The 20,890-nt window shown below is 39.9% G+C and overlaps 1 protein-coding gene and 1 long non-coding RNA gene across 2 annotated transcripts in view; one reads left to right on the forward strand and one right to left on the reverse strand.

Annotated features, from left to right (window-relative positions):
• On the forward strand, positions 1–19,128 carry tmem240a (transmembrane protein 240a). Its single transcript, XM_015004115.2, has 4 exons — positions 1–1,026; positions 1,416–1,522; positions 8,600–8,808; positions 16,552–19,128. Exons 1-4 carry the CDS (start codon positions 970–972, stop codon positions 16,704–16,706), a joined length of 528 nt encoding a protein of 175 aa, XP_014859601.1. The 5' UTR covers positions 1–969; the 3' UTR covers positions 16,707–19,128.
• LOC106928077 (uncharacterized) overlaps positions 16,634–20,890 on the reverse strand; it is a 13,604-nt gene continuing 9,347 nt past the window's right edge. The window contains exon 3 of the long non-coding RNA XR_001420417.2: positions 16,634–16,708. This is a non-coding gene — a long non-coding RNA (uncharacterized LOC106928077). The remainder of the gene's footprint in view (positions 16,709–20,890) is intronic.

Genomic DNA, 20,890 nt, shown 5'->3' on the forward strand with positions numbered 1-20,890 from the left:
TCTAGCCCATAGGAGCCCCCAAATCTCCTAAATCCGGCCCTGCACAGGCCTGTAGAGACAGCTTGCAGTTCCACCTCTTCTCTCCTTTTCTCTCCTCTCCTCTCTTCACTTCTCAGCTCCCCTCCCTCTAACCGCCCACTGTACACACTATCGCGCTCGCGCGCACACGCACAGGCAGTGGAAGTGGGTGCTCGTGTAGCTGCTGGAAGCCAGGATGGGATAATCATGCGCGTCTGGCTCCGGGCGTTGATGCAGTTGCCGATGCTGGATAGGGACTGGTCTCGGGGCGCAGGGTGGGTCTAGGTGCTGGCCACGGTGCTGCTTGGACCGCGTCTAGATGTTTATCAGGCCAATCCGAGGAAGACTGTAGGGCGATGGCCGCGAGAGGTGTTGGTGCTGCAGCTCTTTGAAACGTTCTCGCCTGATGGAGGACGGGATTCACCGGCACTGAAGCGCAGAGCGGGGTCTGGAGGAACTTGGGGAGGGGGGTAAAGGGGGAGAGGGCACCGAGGCATCCCCCTCTTAGAGGATACAAAAAAAAAAACAGACGCATTTCATGATTTTTCTTTGAGTGATGTTAATTTGAACGTTGGAATAGAGGTGGACGGGGAGGGGGAGAAACGGAGCTAGAGCAGTGGATTCCTTTCGAATCGGCAATTAAGGAGCGGACAGCCTCTGTGGAGCCGCATCCGTCCATCCGTCCGACCGACCGACCGACCGGGGTGGTGGGGGACCTTACTTGGATGGAGAGAGGGTGCAGTGAAGGCTGAGAGAGAACGGCTCGCCGTGTGTAGGAGGAGGAGACGGAGGGAAAACCGGGCAGTTTGAAGGGACGGGGAGCCAGGAGCGGCGCGGCGGCTCCATGAGCGGCTCCTGCCGGGAGAGAGCGCCCACAGCCCAGCCGGAGCGTCTCCACTGCCGCGGGTAGAAGCCCGGGCTCCAAGACGGCGGTCAGTTTTGGAAGTTTTGATGCATATGATCACAACCACCATGATTTTTATGATTCTTGGTGCTTCAGTTGTAATGGTAAGACATTCTCACCTCCCTCAGATGCAATGTGATTTCTTTTTTTCCCCTAATTTCCACACAGAGGCTATATGACGCCAAATATTTTTTTAAATTTAACTTATATAAATGATACATTTTTGAGACACCCTATCAGTGTGGCATGTGGAAGTAGGTAAGCCTAGCTATAATTAGCCTACCTGCTGTCATAAATAAATCAGTCGGTTTTCAAGCAACAGTCTCCCTCTCTTAGAAACGAGTGAGAGAGAGAGAGAGAGAGAAAAAAAAATCTGCCATTTTCCTCCTTCTGGTTGTAATTCCTATTCTTTCTGAAAACCCTTCGCTGTGTGTGGTGATAGTTTAGCACCATTGCTCGACATGTCCCAGCTGACTGGCATGGTTCTTTGCAGGCGATAGCCTGTTTAATGGACATGAACGCACTACTGGATCGCTTTCACAACTACATCCTACCGCATCTAAGAGGGGAGGACCGCGTCTGTCACTGCAACTGTGGAAGGTAAATACCAGCATCCTCCACAATATGTGGCATAAATATGCTGTGCTGTGTTCCTCTCTGTCTTCCCCTCATCTCCCCCGGCACACCACCACCACCACCCGTCAATTCTTAATTGCCGAAGAGGCCTGGAAGATTTGAAGCGGTGAAACCCCGCAAAGCCACCCTGATAGGCTGCCGTCCTGTTTGCGCTCTTATAGCCGCGGTTTCCGCTGAGGTCCTGATATTTTTCTTACATAAAGCCCGATCTCGCTGGTATTTTTATTTTTTATTTTGCCGTATATAGTGGCTGACTGTAAGGCTTTGCTGCATGCAGGAAGGCGTGTGTGTGTGTGTGTTTGTGCAGGTCCCATAAATAGGTAATGAACTATGAGCGACAGTAGGCCGTTTAAAACAATCTGAGCATCAAATGCGTTGTGCGGTACAACAGCTCTCACATTCACCGTGCCACCGACAATATTAGACATGCCAGACGATTTATCGACCACAGTTCAAACCAGATATTTGCATTCACTGTTTAATGGGTTTTTTCCCCCCTGCCATTAATTCAGAAAAACAAAACAATTTCATGTGTTGAATACCAAAAAGTATTTCTAAATCATTTGCTAAATTACAGCGATTATTGTCAGTATTTATTTATTTTTTTTTTTTTTAATGTTTTAGAAATCAGAGGCTGGCACAATAAGATCAGAATGAACAGATGATGATGTCATGGCTTTTTGGAAGCTTTTGAGTCAGGTGGAGTCACACCTGTGATTAGACCCCAACTGTTGTCCTTATTTGTGTGACATCATGAGGAAAACAAGCCAAGAAATCAGGAAGAGAGTATGAGCTCCACAGGTCTAGTTCATCTTTGCGTTAACTTTCCACATCTTCATCTGTTTAAGAAAGAAAAAAAAAAACAACTATGGGATACTGGATCTGTGTCACAGACAAATTTAAGTTAGGAAATATGCCCCCACGCTCCCCCAAAAGCAAAAGATCCAGTGAAATAAATCCTGTACCAACACAGACTGAAATCAGTCCAATCATTGAGGATGAAGCAATTACTCATTAGCAAAGAGACTCAGACATTTAGAACTTAATTTCCGACAGGTCAGACATATCTAGGCCTGTTGCAATAATCAATAAATTGCATGATAAATTTAAACAAGCTCAATAATTTCCATTTGCATGATTTAGTGGTTTTTTTCCTTTCTCTTTCTACCAAAAATTGGATGACAAAAGTCTTCAGTCTGGCGCTTTTTTTCCATAACTATCCCTTTCTTTGAAGGTCAGTTTTGTTTACAGAGACTTCAGAATTCATTTGTTTCTGTTGTGTTGTTTATTTATTTGAAATATTTAAAATACCATCCGGTTCCAGTGCTAAATGTTCATTAGAATTTAAAGTTTCTTGATCTATGAATGTGTTCTTGCATTGTTACATCACTAGCATTGTTACTTGAAAATGGTCTCAAAACAACAATATTATCAGTTATCTCATTAACTTCTGGCACAATTTATCGTCCAGCAAAATGTGTTATTGTGACAGGCCTATATATATATATATATATATATATATATATATATATATATATATATATATATATATATATATATTACACAATAAGGCTGTTAAGATGTTAAGAGGTGATATATTTCAAAACATCGGCCATTGTCATGATTTGTAGGTTTTGTTTTTTGTTTGCTCTTGTATTTGTCTGCTCACATAAATTATTTGAAAGTGGGCTATTATTATAAATTATATATTTCTGTATTATTCAGTTCCTTTGTTTTGAGTTTGTTTTCTTAGTTATTGTGTTTTGTTTTTTGGTTTAGACTGCTGTGTTAACATTAGTCTTTATCTCTCAGTTGATGAAACTCCCTTACATCCTGTTTGCTTCCCTCATTTCCCCGCGTTGATTCTCCCATCACCTGTTCTGCATTCCTCTAATTGGCCTCACCTGGTTTCCATCACACAAAGGACACCTCCAGTGCACTTTGTTTAATTTATCTGGTAATCATGTTTCACAGGTTGTTGTCATTCTACCTCTGCTAGCTCCTTGGTTTTAACTTTCTCTGGAGATCCTGTCTGTCTTAGAGTCTGTTTTAACCAAACTGTTATTGGCTTAGTTACTAAGTGACTTCAGGACAAGAAAGTTTTAGGTTCGTTATCAAAAACCCTTTTCTCAGTCCCATAGAAATGTTGTAGTCAGTCAGAAAGGATCAAATTGTCAGCAAACTGTTACAGCAAACCTATAGAGCAATAAACTAAATATTCTGCTTTTAATTTAACTATTTACTTTGGAGAAATAAATAGTTAATTTGAAAATTCAGTGTTTAGTTTCTAATTTAAATATTTAATTTGGAACTATATATTTAGCTCAGACTTAAACATTTAGTTGGGAAAATAAATATTTAGCTTCCTAACTAAATACTTAATTTGAAAGCTTAATGTTTCATTTTAAGCTGAATATTTATGTGGTGAATTAAATACTTAGTTTGGAACTCTGAAATGTATAAATATATGAATAACATGGTGAAAATGTGACTTTGAAAAATCAAATTTTTTCTCTATAACGGGCTAAATAAACTAATTATTCACTGCATAATGTTACCAATCTCTCCCAGCGTACTGGTGAGAAGGTCTTTCATTTTCCTGGCATTTAAGCAAATAGAAATGACTTCTGTAATTCTAACTGACTTAAAACAAGAAAAAATTTGTCTGATTTCTTGTTAGAGTGAGAAAAAATATCTTTGTTTTAAACAGTTTGTAAATATCTGGTTGTAGCTGAATGTGTGTGTGTGTGTGTGTGTGTGTACAGACTGCTGGTGGCTGACCAGGCAACTTGATGTTTGCTCTCACGGATAGAGCTTGGTCTAAGTGTGGGAAAACATCAGCAAGACGAACATTATTAATATACGAAAATGGTTTTAACTAGCATGAATGGACTTTCTCTGAACCGTTTCTAAGCAAAGGAAAAAACAAATTGGCTTCAGGGCTCATTCTGCACCAGCACATGATAACATTGGTTAAAAACTTTAAAGACAAAATCCAAATAGATGCAGATTTTTTTTTTTGCTGACCAGTTCACGCTGGACCACTAGGACAAGATTACCAATAAAGCCAGACAGCAGTGTGGGGGCTAATGTATTAGCAATTCATTGGCAACATTAAGAGTTGCCGATAGTCAGATCAGAGCAATTTTCTCCGTAAAGAATAGATGGAGTTAAGACAGACACTTATCTGAGTTATGAATACGCAATGCTTTGCAAAAACCACAATGCATTTTATTTGGATGTTATGTTAACATAATTATGAAGCGTAAACAAACTGTGAATGTTATAAAAAGAGAGAACATTGATGTGCATTTGTGGCCAGCCTCCTTTATTCTATTGCCCATAAATACAATCCAGTGCAACTGTTTGGCTCCAGAAGACACCTAATTAGCAAAAGCGAGTCTACCTGTGTGTAATTGAACCTCAGTATAAATCCAGCTGTCTTGAGCTGGCCCAAGAGGTTTGTTAGAGAACATTAGTGAGCAAACTGCTTCATAAAGGTCACAGGAAGCAGCAGACAGCTCGGGGAGAACCTTCTGCAGAAGCCGGGTTAGTTTATGAAGCAATAAGCTTTCATCCCCTCACATAGTTCAGTTCACGGAACAGAGCTATGTGAGGGAAAGGTTAGCTGCACACCTACAGGCCAGGTGAGGGGAGCATTAATCAGGAAACCAGCCAAGATGCCTATAATCTGAAACCTGCTGGTGGCAGCATTGTGCTGTGGGGAAGCACAGGGAAGCTGTTGAGCAGCAGAAGAAAAACTACAAGCATTCAGCCAGAACTACAATGCTACATCAAAGCTTACTCATGTACTAGAACGACCTTGTTAAAGCCCAGACTTTTATCCAAATGAGAATCTATGGAAAATACTTTTAGCAGTAGTAATAAGTTATATTTAATAATATTAGTTCTAATAAAAATAAATGATAAATTAATACTAATATTTAATTTCTCTTTGGGGACAAAAAAAAGTGTGTTTTAATTTAATTGAAAGGCTCTCCATTCATCTTTTGGGGGTTGGATTGATTACTACTGCACACCATAGTCTTTAGACTGTTTGTTTGTATATATCTTTGACAGTCTCGTATTATTTTCTTGTCACTGCTTTTTGGACCATCACAAAATTCAAATAAACAGTTTTTATTTGACATGTGAAAAATGAGGGAGGTAGGAATACTTTTGCAAGGCAATACAAATCTAAATTTATGAAAATGGCTTGAGAGTAATCATAATTCATAATTGACTGTCGTACTTTGCATTAAAACTGCCCTGCCCACTGCTGGTAACGAGCTCTGAGAATCAGAGGTGAGCAACAATTGTCAGGGAAGCGATACCTCAAATTATTTTCATTCAAGTAAAATCAAAAAGTAGTCATCCGAGAAACAACTCAAGTATTTGGTAAAATGGCCACTCAAATACTCAGAAACTGATCAAACGTTACTCAAGTAAATGTGACAGGGTAAATACACTGCTCAAAAAAATAAAGGGAACACTCAAATAACACATCCTAGATCTGAATGAATGAAATATTCTCATTGAATACTTTGTTCTGTACAAAGTTGAATGTGCTGACAACAAAATCACACAAAAATCATCAATGGAAATCAAATTTATTAACCAATGGAGGCCTGGATTTGGAGCCACACACAAAATTAAAGTGAAATGTTCCCTTTATTTTTTTTAGCAGTATACTTCCCAGCTCTGCTGATGACGTATAAAAGTAAAGCAGTACATCACCATGTTCTTGGACAGCATGCTCAGTCCAATCTAAGTAAGAGTCAAACCTCTTAGTGCTCAGGTTACTGTAACCACACCTTGTCTTCTGCTGATCCGGAAACCCCCCTGAACCAGAGCCAGTCGTCCGCTCTCACACAAACAGCAGAAACCTTCGATACGTGAGCGGAGAGGAAGAGAGATGGAAAGCTCTGGCTCCGCCTCCCTGCCTGCCTGCCCTTCCGTCCGTGAGACGTGGAGGTGCCAGGACGGCCGACGGCGTTCACCTTAGTGCCGTCGAGGACACAGCTTTATGTGTCAGCTAGTTTGGCTTTGTCCGTATTCTGATTTGGACGCCGTACGGATGAACCCTTTCGGGTAGATTGGAGCTTGAAGAGCAGCAGCTGCCTTTGTGGCTGGAACGTTGGAGTGGGTGGAGATTTAATCATAAGCTACACAAGATGCAGGTGAAACAAATACAGTTAATAAAGAATCAGATAATTACAAATTTTGGTTGATTTGAAAAGAAAGAAAAAGAAAAATAGGTTTACATATAGTTCAGCCTTATTCTCAGGAAACTCCACTCTAAAAGTGTATTTGGACTTATTTACATTAATCTCACTTAATTCTTTTTGGTGTAGTGATGACAGCTTAGTTTGACTTTACTTGAAGCAATTAAGTTCAATTCCCCGTTCGCATCCTACGTCTGACGTCATGATGCGAGCTTCACCAGGGACAGAACCGGTACCGACCGGGCTGCTGTGGTGGTTCTGGGGTAGAACACAACCCACGTGAGGAGACCTCAGTCCTCGACGCGGCGTGGCAGGTTCGATTCCTGGCCTGATGACCTTTGCTGCATGCCTCCCCCCTCTTCCATTACCCACTTTCCCTTCTAACTACTCTCAGATGAAGGCTGCCTGAGCAGAAAAAAAGGCCCTTTCTTAGTTTACGGCTTTATTTGAAGTAAACTACATGATTTAAGTAAGACTGACTTAAATTTGTCAAGTGTTGCACAACTGTAACACACTTATCAGTTACACAAACAAACAAATGTATAATTGTAATACATTTGTAAGCCTGACTTGTGTGACATGTTTTGGGTTTCAGGCCTTAAACAGCGACAAAGTTTGTCCAGGTCTTAAACTGTAAAAGACACACTTGTTGGGGCGAAATCACAATACATCTGTGCGAAGCTTGACAGTTTAGTTTATCGCCTTCCGGTCTTTGTGAAGCCCTGAAAAGCACCGCTTTACATTTGTGAATGTCTTCAGACGTCGCCATCAGTTCAAACCCCGTTATCAGTGTAAAGTCCCAGAGTGCACCTGTACTCGCTCTCAGCTGTCAGATCTCTGAGCTCCCGGTGTGTTCCCGTGCGATGTTCTTCAGACATCTGTCTGCGTCATTAGGCTGGGAAAAGCCTATATCTGCTCCCAGGAGGGCGACTAATGTCAGTGAAGGTTTTCATATCCACTGGAATGGCAGCATGTTGTAGAGAAGGCCAGGATGTAGAAGAGATGCAAGTGAAACTTGATGATCCGTGGTATGGATTTCTTTAAGATTTTTTTAAATGGAGAGGCTTTGGTTGCATTTTAGCCAATCAGTATTTTCATGATGTTTGTTTCAGTCTCTAAGTCTTCTGTGAAACATCCATCCATCCATCCATCCATCCATCCATCCATCCATCCATCCATCCATCCATCCATCCATCCATCCATCCATCCATCCATCCATCCATCCATCCATCCATCCATCCATCCATCCATCCATCCATGTTCCATCCATCTATCCGATCATGATGTGGTCGATGTGAGACGTGTCATAATTCGGCAGTAGAAAAAGCCAGACGCAGTACACCAGGATGCAAACAATGGCTGAAAATTGTTTTTATGAACTTAGGAAAGAACTCTTAGTGCATTACATCACAATGCACAATACTTATCAGAAGAAAAATATCGAATTGTTTGACTTTCATGCCATTTCTTCAACAACCACATCTTACATAGAAGTAAACGCCTTGCTTCATGGTAATCCAGTAGTTTTGATCCAAAAGATTACTTTTAGAAAGTGACGGTCTTTCACTTTTAAGCGGGCTTAATTTCTTCCACAAATCTAAAAAATTACATGTCAGCCATACACTTTCCAGCCTAAAGTGCATCCTGGTCACCCCCTGGTGGTCCTTCACAGGGGCTTCAGGGGTTTCCTGTAAAGTGCGGATTAGTGTGGCTTTATTTAAGTTTAGAAAAACTCCAGCAAACCTCCAGTGTACAGACAGTTGCTACTTTAAAATTTAACACTTCTGTCCTCTTCTCCTGTCTGTCCTCACCCCAGGCATCATGTCCACTACGTAATCCCGTACGATGGGGACCACTCCTTAGTGGACTCTTCAGAGAACTACTTTGTGAGTGACAGTGTGACCAAGCAGGAGATGGACTTGATGTTGGGTCTGCTGTTGGGTTTCTGCATCAGCTGGCTGCTGCTGTGGCTTGACGGAGTCCTGCACTGCGCCGTCAGGGCCTGGAGGGCGAGCCGGTACTACGGTAAGATGCTCACAGCCTGCCTGGAAACGGCTGGGGACTCAGCGACTTAGACGCAGAATTAATCCAGGTTAGATGCGGAGAAGAAGAATTTGCTAATCTTTTTTTAAGTTAAGTGAGATGCTAGGCAGCCAATGTTCAAAGACAGAGGACATGCACTCACCAGCCACTTTATTAAGCACGCCTTCATAATATCAGGTTTAGACCCTCTTAATTCTTAGAAACTGCCTTCGTTCTTCCTGGCATGGATTCAACAAGGTGTTGAAAATGTTCCTCATAGATTCAGGGTGGTTTCAGGTGGTTTATTAGTTCACTTTCACACTGCGCTGTGTGAAACACTCCAAACCCTTTGAAAAACCTGTTCACCTCCTCGCCTGTGGTGGCGCTGCACCAAGGACCACTGAAGGAAACGACACGAAAACCTCTGGAAAAGACATGAGCACGTTTTTCTTCTTCACAAAATGTAAACAAAAATGGAACATCATCGGATTTTAGCGATTGTAAGATTTCTCTTTTGTCGTTGGTAAAACACCACGACTCTGTTCTCCCGCTGGCGTTAGACTCACACTTTTGTTTATGCTGTATTTACCCAGAATGCCCTGCATTGTAGCTCACTTCCTGCTTTTGGAGCAGTCTCAGCATCCACATAAGCATTCGAACCACACTTCAACTGAACCAAGACTAGGCTTGTAGGCGCATCAGAGTTCACTTTTATGGTCCACATCAGAGAGATGGTAAACTATGAACAACTAGGTTCTGGTGTTTAGTTGGTGCTACAGAGCCCAAAGTGTGCCAAGAAAATATTTCCCACACCAGTCTGTCATGCTGTAGCATGACAGCAGTCATGAAAGTTCCGGCTGACATCAAGACATGAGATCAGGCGACATGTTCACAATTTCCTATCATCCAGTTATGGTGCAACTGTACAAAACGTAGCCTCAATTTTAACACCACTTGGTGTAAATTAATGGACCGTCTCCAAGCTAGAAACCAAAACTCCTCAATCTGTAAAGTTTATTATCTACTAACAAGTCAGAAAACCTTTTTTAAAAACCAAGCTGGTATGATGCTGAATCAGAATCAGTCGATCAAAGTAATCTGTCAACAGGCAATAGCTTTTCCACATGAATTCAGCTGAGACAAGCCACATGACATATATCTTTATTGCCTGAAATAGTTACTCTGCTCTTAGTGCGTGTCCCTTCCTGGCCATATTGCTTTCAGTGCAACTCTAAGCTGTAAATACATCAGCTGGGGTTTGTAACACATCCAGCTTGGTGTAACTGGAGCTGTAACAATACAACAAATGTGAATCTAAACAACTACATATGATCTGAAATTTTCTTAAGAAAATGTTTTAAAGGTAAAGTCGAGATTGTTTAAAACAGATATAAAAGTAGTTAATTAAAATCAATTCCAAACAAATAAGGATAACGCCTGCCTCATTTCTAATGAACAAAACCTACATTAACCAGTATTAGGATGATACAGGACAAAAGCAGGTTAATTGAACTTTTTGAATACTATATCAACTAAAATACAGAAATAGCTTAGTGATCAAACAGGATGCTGTTTAGAAGAAACAATATTTTACAAAAGATTGTTTCGACTGTGGGGATAAATCTTACACATAAGTGGAAACCAGGTTATTCTGGAGCAATGTAGCGCTACCAAATATTCCAAATACGTTCTTTGGACTTATTGGCAAAAATCGGCAGGGTAGTGTTGTTAAGTGCTTGTACTGTTTTTAGAAGCAGCTGAGGCCCAAACATAAGTATATGGAAAATGTGAATTTTGCATCATGGGTTTCGCTTAACCATTTGCGTTTGAAGAATTTTTACGAAATGTGTAGTGGGTTGCCATGTATTGAGAAATGAATTGAAAAAAAGACCAGACAACGGACCTGAGTGATGCATCATTCTATAGTTGATGCAGTGTGCCAGATTTTCTTCTAATGGGTCCTTCAAAAATAATTTTACTGCCACTGAAATGTCTGTCCGACTGCGTTACCTTTGGTAGTTTTCATTGATTCACTTGAATTAATAGGAACAAATTGGATCTCAGAGTGCCTATAGGCGTAATTTAAAATATGTTTTTTGTTAGATCATCTCACCTCTCTTGGGTAGTAAAATCTAGAAGAATCAGGGATGACTCAAGACGTTTGGACCAAACATTAATTTCATGGGTCCCGGTTGCTCATACAGGGACAGTAGGTATATCCTCACCAAATCTAGATGAATGGAGATTAAGGCTGTCAGAAAATGATTTCCGCCTGAGCAGTCACACGTCCCAGAAATGTCTGAAGAAAATCTCTCGCATTGGTTAATGCTGTCACAGTAAATAGACCCGAGTTTGAAGTTGGCTCTATTAGATGAGCCATGCTTGCGTCACAACGATTGAGATATTTCGCTCTCGCCATCTGACGCTCTGCTCTGAATGCCTCATTTCTGCACTGTGTGCGTGCGTGTGTGTGTGAGTGTGTATTGAAATCCAGCTTCGGCTGATAGTTGCTTCTTAATTTCCTGCTTTGCGTCTCCACGCTAACTGGAAAATATATCTGTCGTTTCCCTTGTCGTCTCTCTCCGCCTGACAGATGAAGGAAGCATGTCGTTTTAGAAAAAAAAGGTAATGAGACAGAACATGCGGTGCGTAGTTCATCACCACCGTGTGATGGTGTTATCTGGCAGACACAAAAGAGGAAATAAAAGGCTAAATAGTCTAGTCTTTTTGTATATTATATCCAAATAAGACTGAGCTGCGTCGCTCTCTTGTAGAAGTTTTAACATCCTGTCTTGAGGTGGTTTCTCTAACTTTTCTCACAAATGGCCGTTTACTGTTATAGCCTGGTTAAATATAAAAGCAGAGCCTGGAAGATGCTGTTGTCTCTGTTGCTTCATAAATCACAGTACTGGGGTAAGGCTGCGTGGTGGAGCTGGCCTGGATCTGCAGTTTTAAGAGTAAAGTAGGTGATATGTGACCTGGAAACTGGGAGCGCTGTGGAAAAGCTCCTCAGGCAGGATGAGGAAAAAGTGTCAGCAATAAAGATGACCGTTAATACTTGGAGGCATAGTTCTGCGCAAGATTTTTTATTTTATTCATTTATTTATTTAATTTTTTCCCCAGATTTTGCTTTAAAGGAGCCACGCATGTATGTAATATTTTCAGGTGGTCTCTATCAATAGTTTTTAAGGCTTTTGTTTTTCTTTTTACTTTTTTTTCCCTCTATGTGCAGCTGACCATTCTCAGAGGAATGTTGTGGTTTATTAAGCTGCTTATCTCTGAATTACAAAACATTGAGGTTTGTACGTTTAAGAAAACCCATTTTAAAATAGACAGTTTCTTCATATTTTTTAAATTAAAACAACGTTGAAAAAAATAATAAACTGAAAACTGTTTGCTGATAAGAAATGTGTATTTTTGCATAAAATTGAAATGTGTAAAGCTAATAATAATAATAAGAGATAATATTAATAGTTAAAGAGCCATTAGATCACATAGCTATTTCTGTGGCATTGAAAAAGTGTGTCAAGATAACAGATGTTTGCTTAAATATTATTTTATCAGTCTAGTCAAATCGTTTTTTATTTGCATTGTGCCAAATTACATCAATGTGAAAGTATTTTAATTAACTTTTTAGCAGAGAAAGCAATAATATTTATTCAGTTTTTTTAATAGGTCTTTTTATCAAAATATTCTACCACAACTGGCTCTTTGAAGACATTCATGATGTTGTATGTGTCGGAAAAAGATTTTGACGCGGCTGCATTACATCAACTGAAGTCTTGTTTCACGTTTTTGTTTTTTTCGTTGCTTTGGTTTTAAGATCTTCTGTGGATATTTTGTCCTACTATGTTCTTTCCTCATTTTTAAGCACATTTTGCCTTAGGCCGGGCACAAGGACTAAATGGGTAAAATTTAAGTCAAAGTGAAAAGAAAAAGTCTAAAAGATTGTCAAGAACATGCATCACTCATTTAAAAGGTTCCAATGAGTTTGTCTTCTTCAAAGCACAGCAGAACAAAATTTAGATTGACACTTTGCACATTACTTTTACTGCTAGGGATTGTTAGGGATAAAATAGGGCCCATTATAATTAAGCTATATTTAGCTGTTTAATTTACGGTGGGACTTTAAAAAGCTTTAAAAAAAATCAGAGAAAATGGAGCAACTTTGTTGACTTTGTTTTTAAATGCCGTACTTTGCCTTCTTCACTCAACAATGACTGGATTTAAAGTTTCCGACCTGTTTCTGCTGATTTCTCTTGATATTTCCAGATAAATAATCATGTGGTATTTTTGGTATCTCACACTGAAAACCAAGAAACTTTACATGTTTGTGTGTTAAGTGTTTGCCACTGAAAGAAGGCAGTATTTTCAGTGTTTCAAATACCGTAGAGATGTGGTCTGATTTTTATATACTTTTTGTCTTTTTTTGCAGTGGGTAGGGAAGCCCGTCGCCTTTTGGACTTGATCCATTAGTTTGTGTGTGTGTGTGTGTGTGTGTGTGTGCGTGTGTGCGTGTGTGTGCGTGTGTGTGTGTGTGTGTGTGTGTGTGTGTCGGTTTGTTTGTAATACCTTGTGGGGACGATTTTCCTGACATATACTACGTTGTGGGGACCAATTGCTCCTCGTGGGGACCGGAGTCTGGTCCCCACAAGGGGAAACCCTGTTTTTGGGTCAGGGGTCAGATTTAGGGCTAAGGTATGAATTGAGTTTTGGTTAGGGTTAGGGTTAGGTATGTGATGGATGGGGTTAGGAAAAGGGTAAAGGTAGAAATGAATGGAAGTCAATGGAAAGTTCCCACAAAGATAGCCACGCAAACACGTGTGTGTGTGGGTGTGTGTGTGTGTGTGCGCGCGTGTGTGTGTCTGTGTGTGTGTCTGTTGCCTTCAGTACTGGGTCACACACATTTAGCCTCTGTGAGATGAGGAGTGAAGGTGAGGCTGAAAGAGCAGGGAAGAGTGTGTGTGGAAGCAGGATGAGGATGCTGTCACATCTCCACCCGAATTTACACACACACAAGCACACACACACGCGCGCACACACACACACACACACACACGCATGTACACACACTTTCTCTTCTGGAGCTATAAATAGCACAAGAGAGCAGCTGGAATGGCAAGTAAGGAACACACACACACACACACACGCAGTGCATTGAAATGCACAATGATTCCCATTGCTTTTTTCCAGCTCTAACTCCTCCCCCTTTTGCTCATTTATTGAATCTCCTCCTGAGCCATTTCCCTCCTGATGCAACATTTCTTTTTCTTTTTTTTAATTCCGTACCACCAGTTTACTGTTAAATCTGACGCCAGATGCTCTTTTTGGAAAGACGCTTGAAAAACAAGTGAGAAAACGATAAATTGGCACTGGTGTTAACGTCCCCTCTGTTCTAAAGCAGGCATAACAATCACATCTTAGTTCTCTCTCTCTTTCTTTCTCTCTCTCTCTCTCTCTCTTTTCTTCCTTTGCTCTGTAATTTCTCCTGACTTCATCCTTTTATTGAAATGAGAGAAACCTGCCTTTGTTGCCCCCTTTCCTTTGGATACCCTTCAGAGCAGTCCTTGTGGACAGCACAACCATTCACAGCTATAAATAACTTCCCTTCTCTCTCTCTCTTCCTCTCTGTCTTTCCTCCTCATCCCCAATCCTACCAGCAACGCCTCCTCCTCTCCTCCACCTCTTTCTGTTGCACATTCTCAGGCACAGCCATTTTTTATTTATTTATTTTTTAACCGGACTCGACGTCTGGGGCTCTCCCTGCCGTCTTCGCGGACCTCACTTCGCCTCACCAGCTCCAGTTTGAATCTGTGCTCCGCCATTACATCCCCCACACTTCATATTACACCCCACATACACACACACACATATGCATAAAAACCTGCTGCCTCACTTTCTATCTTGAAGCATTCTGTGTGCAGTGTGTGATGGTTGATAAATCAGAAAGGTGGAACAGGTGAAAGGTCAAGGCTGCTGTCACCATGTAACAGTTCACGACATCATCTAATATTTTCATAACGCATTTTATTGTTTACTGCAAGTTGTAGACTGTAAAAAAAATAATTCAGTGTCCTTTATTGTAGCGCACGATGGATCTGATTTTTACGCAACTGGTCAGTTTGACTGCCACTGTGGAACCGCTGGAAGACGATGGCGGCAAAGAAGGATTTTACATGAAATCAAGAAACTCATGCACATCCTCTTCATGAGACTGAAAGACACTAAGCTGCATTTCCATTAACCTTATAATTGCATAAATTGAAATTACGAAAATTAAATTTGCTTAATTTTGAAAAAGAAAAAAAAAAGGTTTTTTGATAAAAAGTTGTTCTACGGTGAGGCGGTTTTTCAGCCGTATCAAAACAGATGTATTCCGCAGATACTACTCTTAGCTCTTTTTTAAAAAAAATCTGTTTAATTTTCCATCTGTTTGATGTGTTTTTCTTAATATATGTTGCTTTTAGCTTCTTTGTGCGAGCACTCTGTGTCGCCTCTGGCTGAAAGGAGCTGAATAAATAACGTTGCCTTAGTGGTAAAAACGACGAAGATGAAAGCAGCAAGCAGTCTTCTTCACGACTTGTAGCTTGTTTGGTTTTATTTGTGTTTTTTTGGACAATGTGCAGCTGGCTCCACCAGGACACGCACAGCATCGCGCAGTAAATAAAAAGTCGTGCGTCATTCAGCGTGCTGAATCCAAAAGCTCTTCTGGAAAAGAAGACTACAATTTCCCCAAATGTAGCCGCTCCCAAGCATAAAGGGTTTGTTGCTCCAACGCCTGAATAAGACGCAGACGTCTCCTCCGACAGATGAGCGCTTAGTGTCATGGCTTAATTATGAATATAATATGATATAATCACATGTGGCTGCCGGGGTTTTTCACGAACAAACTTATTCACTTGTGATTTTAATTAAACTTCCTATTATATGGAGCATTAGCAGAATATAAATAAAGATTTGCGCGCATTTGTAATCGAAACACAGCCAGTGTCTTCTGTCAGAGGCTCCTTCAAATTTGCTGTGACACAGACCACTACAGGAGATCCTCCTTTCCCAGAGCCATCACTGTCTACAGCAACTCTTAACAAAAGCATTTATTTTCCCTTTGGGATCAATAAAGTATTTTTGAATTGAGCTTGAATTTAAAAACAACTTAAGTATTTTATGTTAAAGAGGCCAGTTCTGGCTAATTTACAGATTATTCTACGTCGTTTTCGAAATCCATATTTGAAATGATTCAAATATGAGCATGAGACTTTGTCAGAATAATAACATTGATTGACAACTTTATATTAAAAACGGGAAGCAAATATGCAAAAAATCAACATCATTTTGTTGATATATAAAACCAGATGTGGAACTGCATGTTATTCCCATGTTGTCATGGCATTATTAATGTAATTTTCAAAAGCATAGTTGCTATATTATAGTTGTACAATATTAATGCTACAATCATTAATATTGTACAATCAGCCTGATGTTGCTAAAAACACACACACACATTTGAAGTGCATGTGTTGGGGAAGGCTTTCACCTCTGCTACAAAGCTGGAAATGTAACATCAGTGCTTCATTGTTCTGATAAATATCTGAAATATGAAAGCAAGGATAACTGAGAGGAGTTTTTTTTTTTTTTGCAGGTAAATATACCGCTGTACATGATAAAACTCTGTTTGTGCTTGTGAATTTGGGTTTTTGTATCGTCTGGATAAAAGTCTCCGTGTTCTCTCTGGTCTTCTCCCTGCAGATACTCCATCCTGGTCGTGGTTACCGCAGTTCTGCAACCTCCGAGACCTCCGTCGCCGAGCCCAGCTAAGACAGCTGGAGGACTCCAGTGGCAACATGGTCCACATCAAGCAGAAGCTCTACCACAACGGCCACCCCAGTCCTCGACACCTCTGACTCTAAAAATCACAAAGAGAGAGAGAGAGAAAGAGTGAGAGAGAGAGAGAAAAAAAACAAATAAGAATGAAAATGCAGATCTTCCCCTTGAATCTCTCGTACATTTTAAAACACCTCCACTTGTTCTTGCCAAAACTTTACCCCACGGCCAAACTTTGCCTCAGAGACCTGTGAAACTGCCCCCCTGAACCTCCTCTGTTCATGATGTGGTCCTCTTTCAGAACCTTCCAACCGGACTTTCTTTAGACCCTGAACCTTTCTCTGTCAGCACTAAAAGAAAATCCCAAAATGGAATGAGATTTTACTTTCTTCCCACTAAAAACCTGGTCTTAAGTCTGTGTCCTCCACCGTGGGAGGAAGAAAACATTTTTAAGGGTGTTTTTTTTTCCTGTATAAAGACATTTTCTGTGTTTATTGTTAAACTTGGCATGCTCTTTTAGAACAGGGTGGGATGAGTATGGAACAGGGAGGTGAGACTGGGTTTTTTTTTTTTTTTTTTACCCTCTGTCAGGTGGGACTTTTGGTTACGACAGGCGGGTTTGTGGTTTGTTTTGTGATGGTTAGACTGCTGCTTCTGTAAATAGGTAAAAATACAGAATTTAACAGGCCAGTGGGGGGATTTCTGTGTGAGTTGTTCAATCGTAGAAAACTTGGACACTTGGACTGTGTGAGTAAACGTTAAGAAGAAGAAGGAACTGGAAATTGGATGTGAAAAGTGATTTCTGCTAAAAACACAGATTAATTAGCTTTGTTACTTAGTGAATTAACTGAATGTATTATTATTTTTTTCTCCTGTAAATAACGTGAGAGGGACGGAGGCTATGTGCAGCTGCGGTCAGATTTTCCTCTGCTAATTTGTCATTGTTCAGTTGACACACGAGGAGAGGTAAACGCCAACCAGACGGACTCAGCTGACGCGTCCGCAGCGCTTTGGAGGAAATATTTGCTCCCCTTGAATTTTGACACATTCTACCACGTCACCACCACAAACGTCAGCATCTTTTACTGGGATTTTAAATGATAGACCAACAAAATGCAAAATGAAAATTACACCTGATTTGCAGTTTTTTATTTTTCCTTCTTGCGGGGCTATTAAACATAGATAGTCTTTTAAGAATTGCGAATATTAAAAAAGTAGATGATGTGCTGTTGCCTTTTGAACTAATTGTTGTCAGCTTCTTTACAAAATAATTCAAGAACCATGAAGTTTTACGAGAGCATTAAACATAAGTTTTCAAGCACCGCCAGAGATTTTCAATTTGGGCTTTGACTGGGTCATTTTAATACACCAATATGCCTTTAGTGTAAACCATTAACTTTCATCGCTTCGACATCTTTAGCTGCCTCCAACAATTTTTTCCGTCTAGATTATTCAGCTCTGTTCATTCATCTGCATGGTGCGGCGCCAGAGCTGCAGGTGGCTCTTTATAACTCGGCTTAAAACATTGCAGAGACAACAAACATTTTAAAAATGTAGATAAAACAAGTGCAAATTTGAGCAGTTTATTTTTAGCGCTGAATAAATCCCACAAGTGTCAAAAATACTTTTTTTTTCCTCATTACCTTGGAAACAAAGTGCTTTTTTTGTTTACATAAGATCCCCCCAAACATCAACATCCCATAGAAGAAAATCTATCAATCTTCCCTTTGTAAAAAGTTCATGTTTTTTCTTAGCTTTATAACCTAAAACAGAATAAAATGGTATTAAAAAAAATACCACAAATTTCCTATTGCAGATATGTATTGAAAGTCTTTTAGTAGTCCTTTCACTAAGGTTTTTGTGTAAATTGAATGGACTATGGGCAAAAATGGTTCTTTGGTTTGTACAGGTTGTAGGCCCCTGTGACGGCACATTAGAGCCGATGTAGATAGAAAAACAAGACTAAAGTTTCCCCAATTTTTTTTTTACATTCATCTCAAATTTTTTAGAAAAACCCTGAAAATTTCTGAACTCCAAAAGCTGAAAATTTCCAAGAAAAAAAAAAAATCTGAAATTTTGAGATGAATTTTCCTAGAAAAAACTTGAACATTTTTTACTTTTGGAAATTGTATGAGTTTTAAAAGTCGAAAATTTTCGACTTGAAATGATTTTCTCTCCCTTTCACGACGATCTTCTGGTTTATTTTGGTCTATGACATAAAATCCCAGAAAGTAAAGTTTATCCTTGTGAGCTGACATTATGTTGTAGAGTTCAAGTTAATCCTTGTGCAAGGAAATATACTTTTTTTTTTGTTTAGTAGAGTCATATCGATGTTCTTTGAGTTCTCATTATCCAACCCTCTCACTAACCCAGAGCAACCAGCCTATCAGCAGAGGAAACCCTCACCCAGCCGTACCCGACCCCTCTCTGTCCAGACATTGCTGTTGTGAGAATGAAATGTCTGTTTTATTAAAAGTGCCATTGAAGCACAACAGTGACCCCTGACGTTTGATTGTGTTATTCCAGTCGCGTGAGAGAGAGAAAGAAAAAGAGAGAGAGAGAGAGAGAGAGAGAGAGAGGGGTTATTTCTGAGTGCAGATGGTCCCGGTTTTATTTAGTAAAAATCAAGCAGAAACAAGGAAGAGCGACGACTGACAACGTGGAGTTTAGAAAAGCCGTCCATTATGGTTCCGTGGCACGTTTAAAGTAATTGTTCTTCTTAATGTCCAGGAGCAAAGGTGGGTAAAGTAGTGAACAAATTTTACCCAAGAAAGAGTAACTCTATTTCATGTTTTTACTCAAGTAAAAGTAAAAAGTAGCCATCCGATCAAAACATCAGTCATTTCATATCTTAAAATTATATTAACGTTAAAGTTTGTCCCTGAATTGATTTCTCTAAAAAACGAAACTGGTGGGTATTTTTAGTTATGATGAGTTTGTTGGTCAACAAAACAAACAAGTTTCAACATAAAAATACTCAAATAGCAACTGGGACTTGCTTAACTCAACAGCTCTTATATGATGGGTGTGTAAAATACTAAAATATTAACTAAAAGTTGTAGATTTTTAGATAAAGTCAGGCACACAGATTCAATCATTCAATTTTAAACAAAAATAATTGTCTTAAACAAGAAACAAAGATCACATGTAGTTCTTTGTTTAGCTTCCATTTTGTTTTGTGGGTTATTGAACTATTGTTCTTCTAAATTTATTTCAATATATGTCACATCCTAACCTTTATAAAGACGTGTGAGACATCCCAGAATTTGTACAAAACATTGGGAACTGAGATTTTTATGCCATGCTGTTCTTTGTTTCCCAGCCTTACACTCCTTTTGTTGTTTTCTACTTTCTGCTGATCTTTAAACTGAGCGTTTATGGAGCTGAAAAAGCTTCAAGGATGTCAGAGAAAGACTGAATTGCTGCTAAGTTGCAGCAGTTAGAGAAAATGTCCCTTACTGCTGCCGTAAAATGACATACGTCTTCTGTTGACTTGGTGGCCCATTTCTCTGTTAAAATGTTTCTCTTCTGGTTTTCAGGCTTTTCCATTTACCCACCAGACAACCTTGTTTGCAAATTGTCCACCTGGACAACAATGTTCATCACTGCAAGCAGAGCAATTTTACCCTCCTGTTTAAAAAAAAAAAAAGCACCCAATGTAATAAGCAGATTTTAAGTCTCACCATGCTTCCCACAATCAATCCTTGCAGTCCAATTTAAACGAACTAAAGCAGTCTAGTTGTACGCAGCCCTCTGGGTTCTTCAAATGCCTTTTCATAAAAGGTACCAGTGTAACTCTGACACCTCTGTGGTTACAGTATTGAACAATTTACACGCCATTATGCAACCAGAGCTGGAAAAGCCTTCTCTAGAGACCGACGCTGTCCTTTGGAGCGGTAAATCAACTCGGCGACAGCAGCACCGCCTGGATGTAAATGAAATACTGTACTTGCTGTCTCCCGACAGAGGACAATTTATTAACTTTTTAGCCTGTCTCTTAACGGCAGACTCTTTGTTTTCAATCTCATCTTACTGGATATTAGCCAGTCAAATTGTTCAACCAAGTAACTGATAAAGAAAAACAGAATTCTTAAAAATCAGGTTTAATCTTGCCTAGTGACGCAGAGTGCCTAAATTTGGTTTGCGATCAAAGCAATATAATGAACTACGGTAGCCTAGTCAAAGTCCAGACTAAATTTCACAAAACATTGATCATTTTCCTTCCACCTCACAATTTTACTAGCCTGGTCATTACCTTCCTATG

This window comes from Poecilia mexicana, unplaced genomic scaffold (genome assembly GCF_051168715.1).
Source record: "Poecilia mexicana isolate PSO_F unplaced genomic scaffold, ASM5116871v1 scaffold_7, whole genome shotgun sequence".
Lineage (NCBI taxonomy): Eukaryota > Metazoa > Chordata > Actinopteri > Cyprinodontiformes > Poeciliidae > Poecilia > Poecilia mexicana.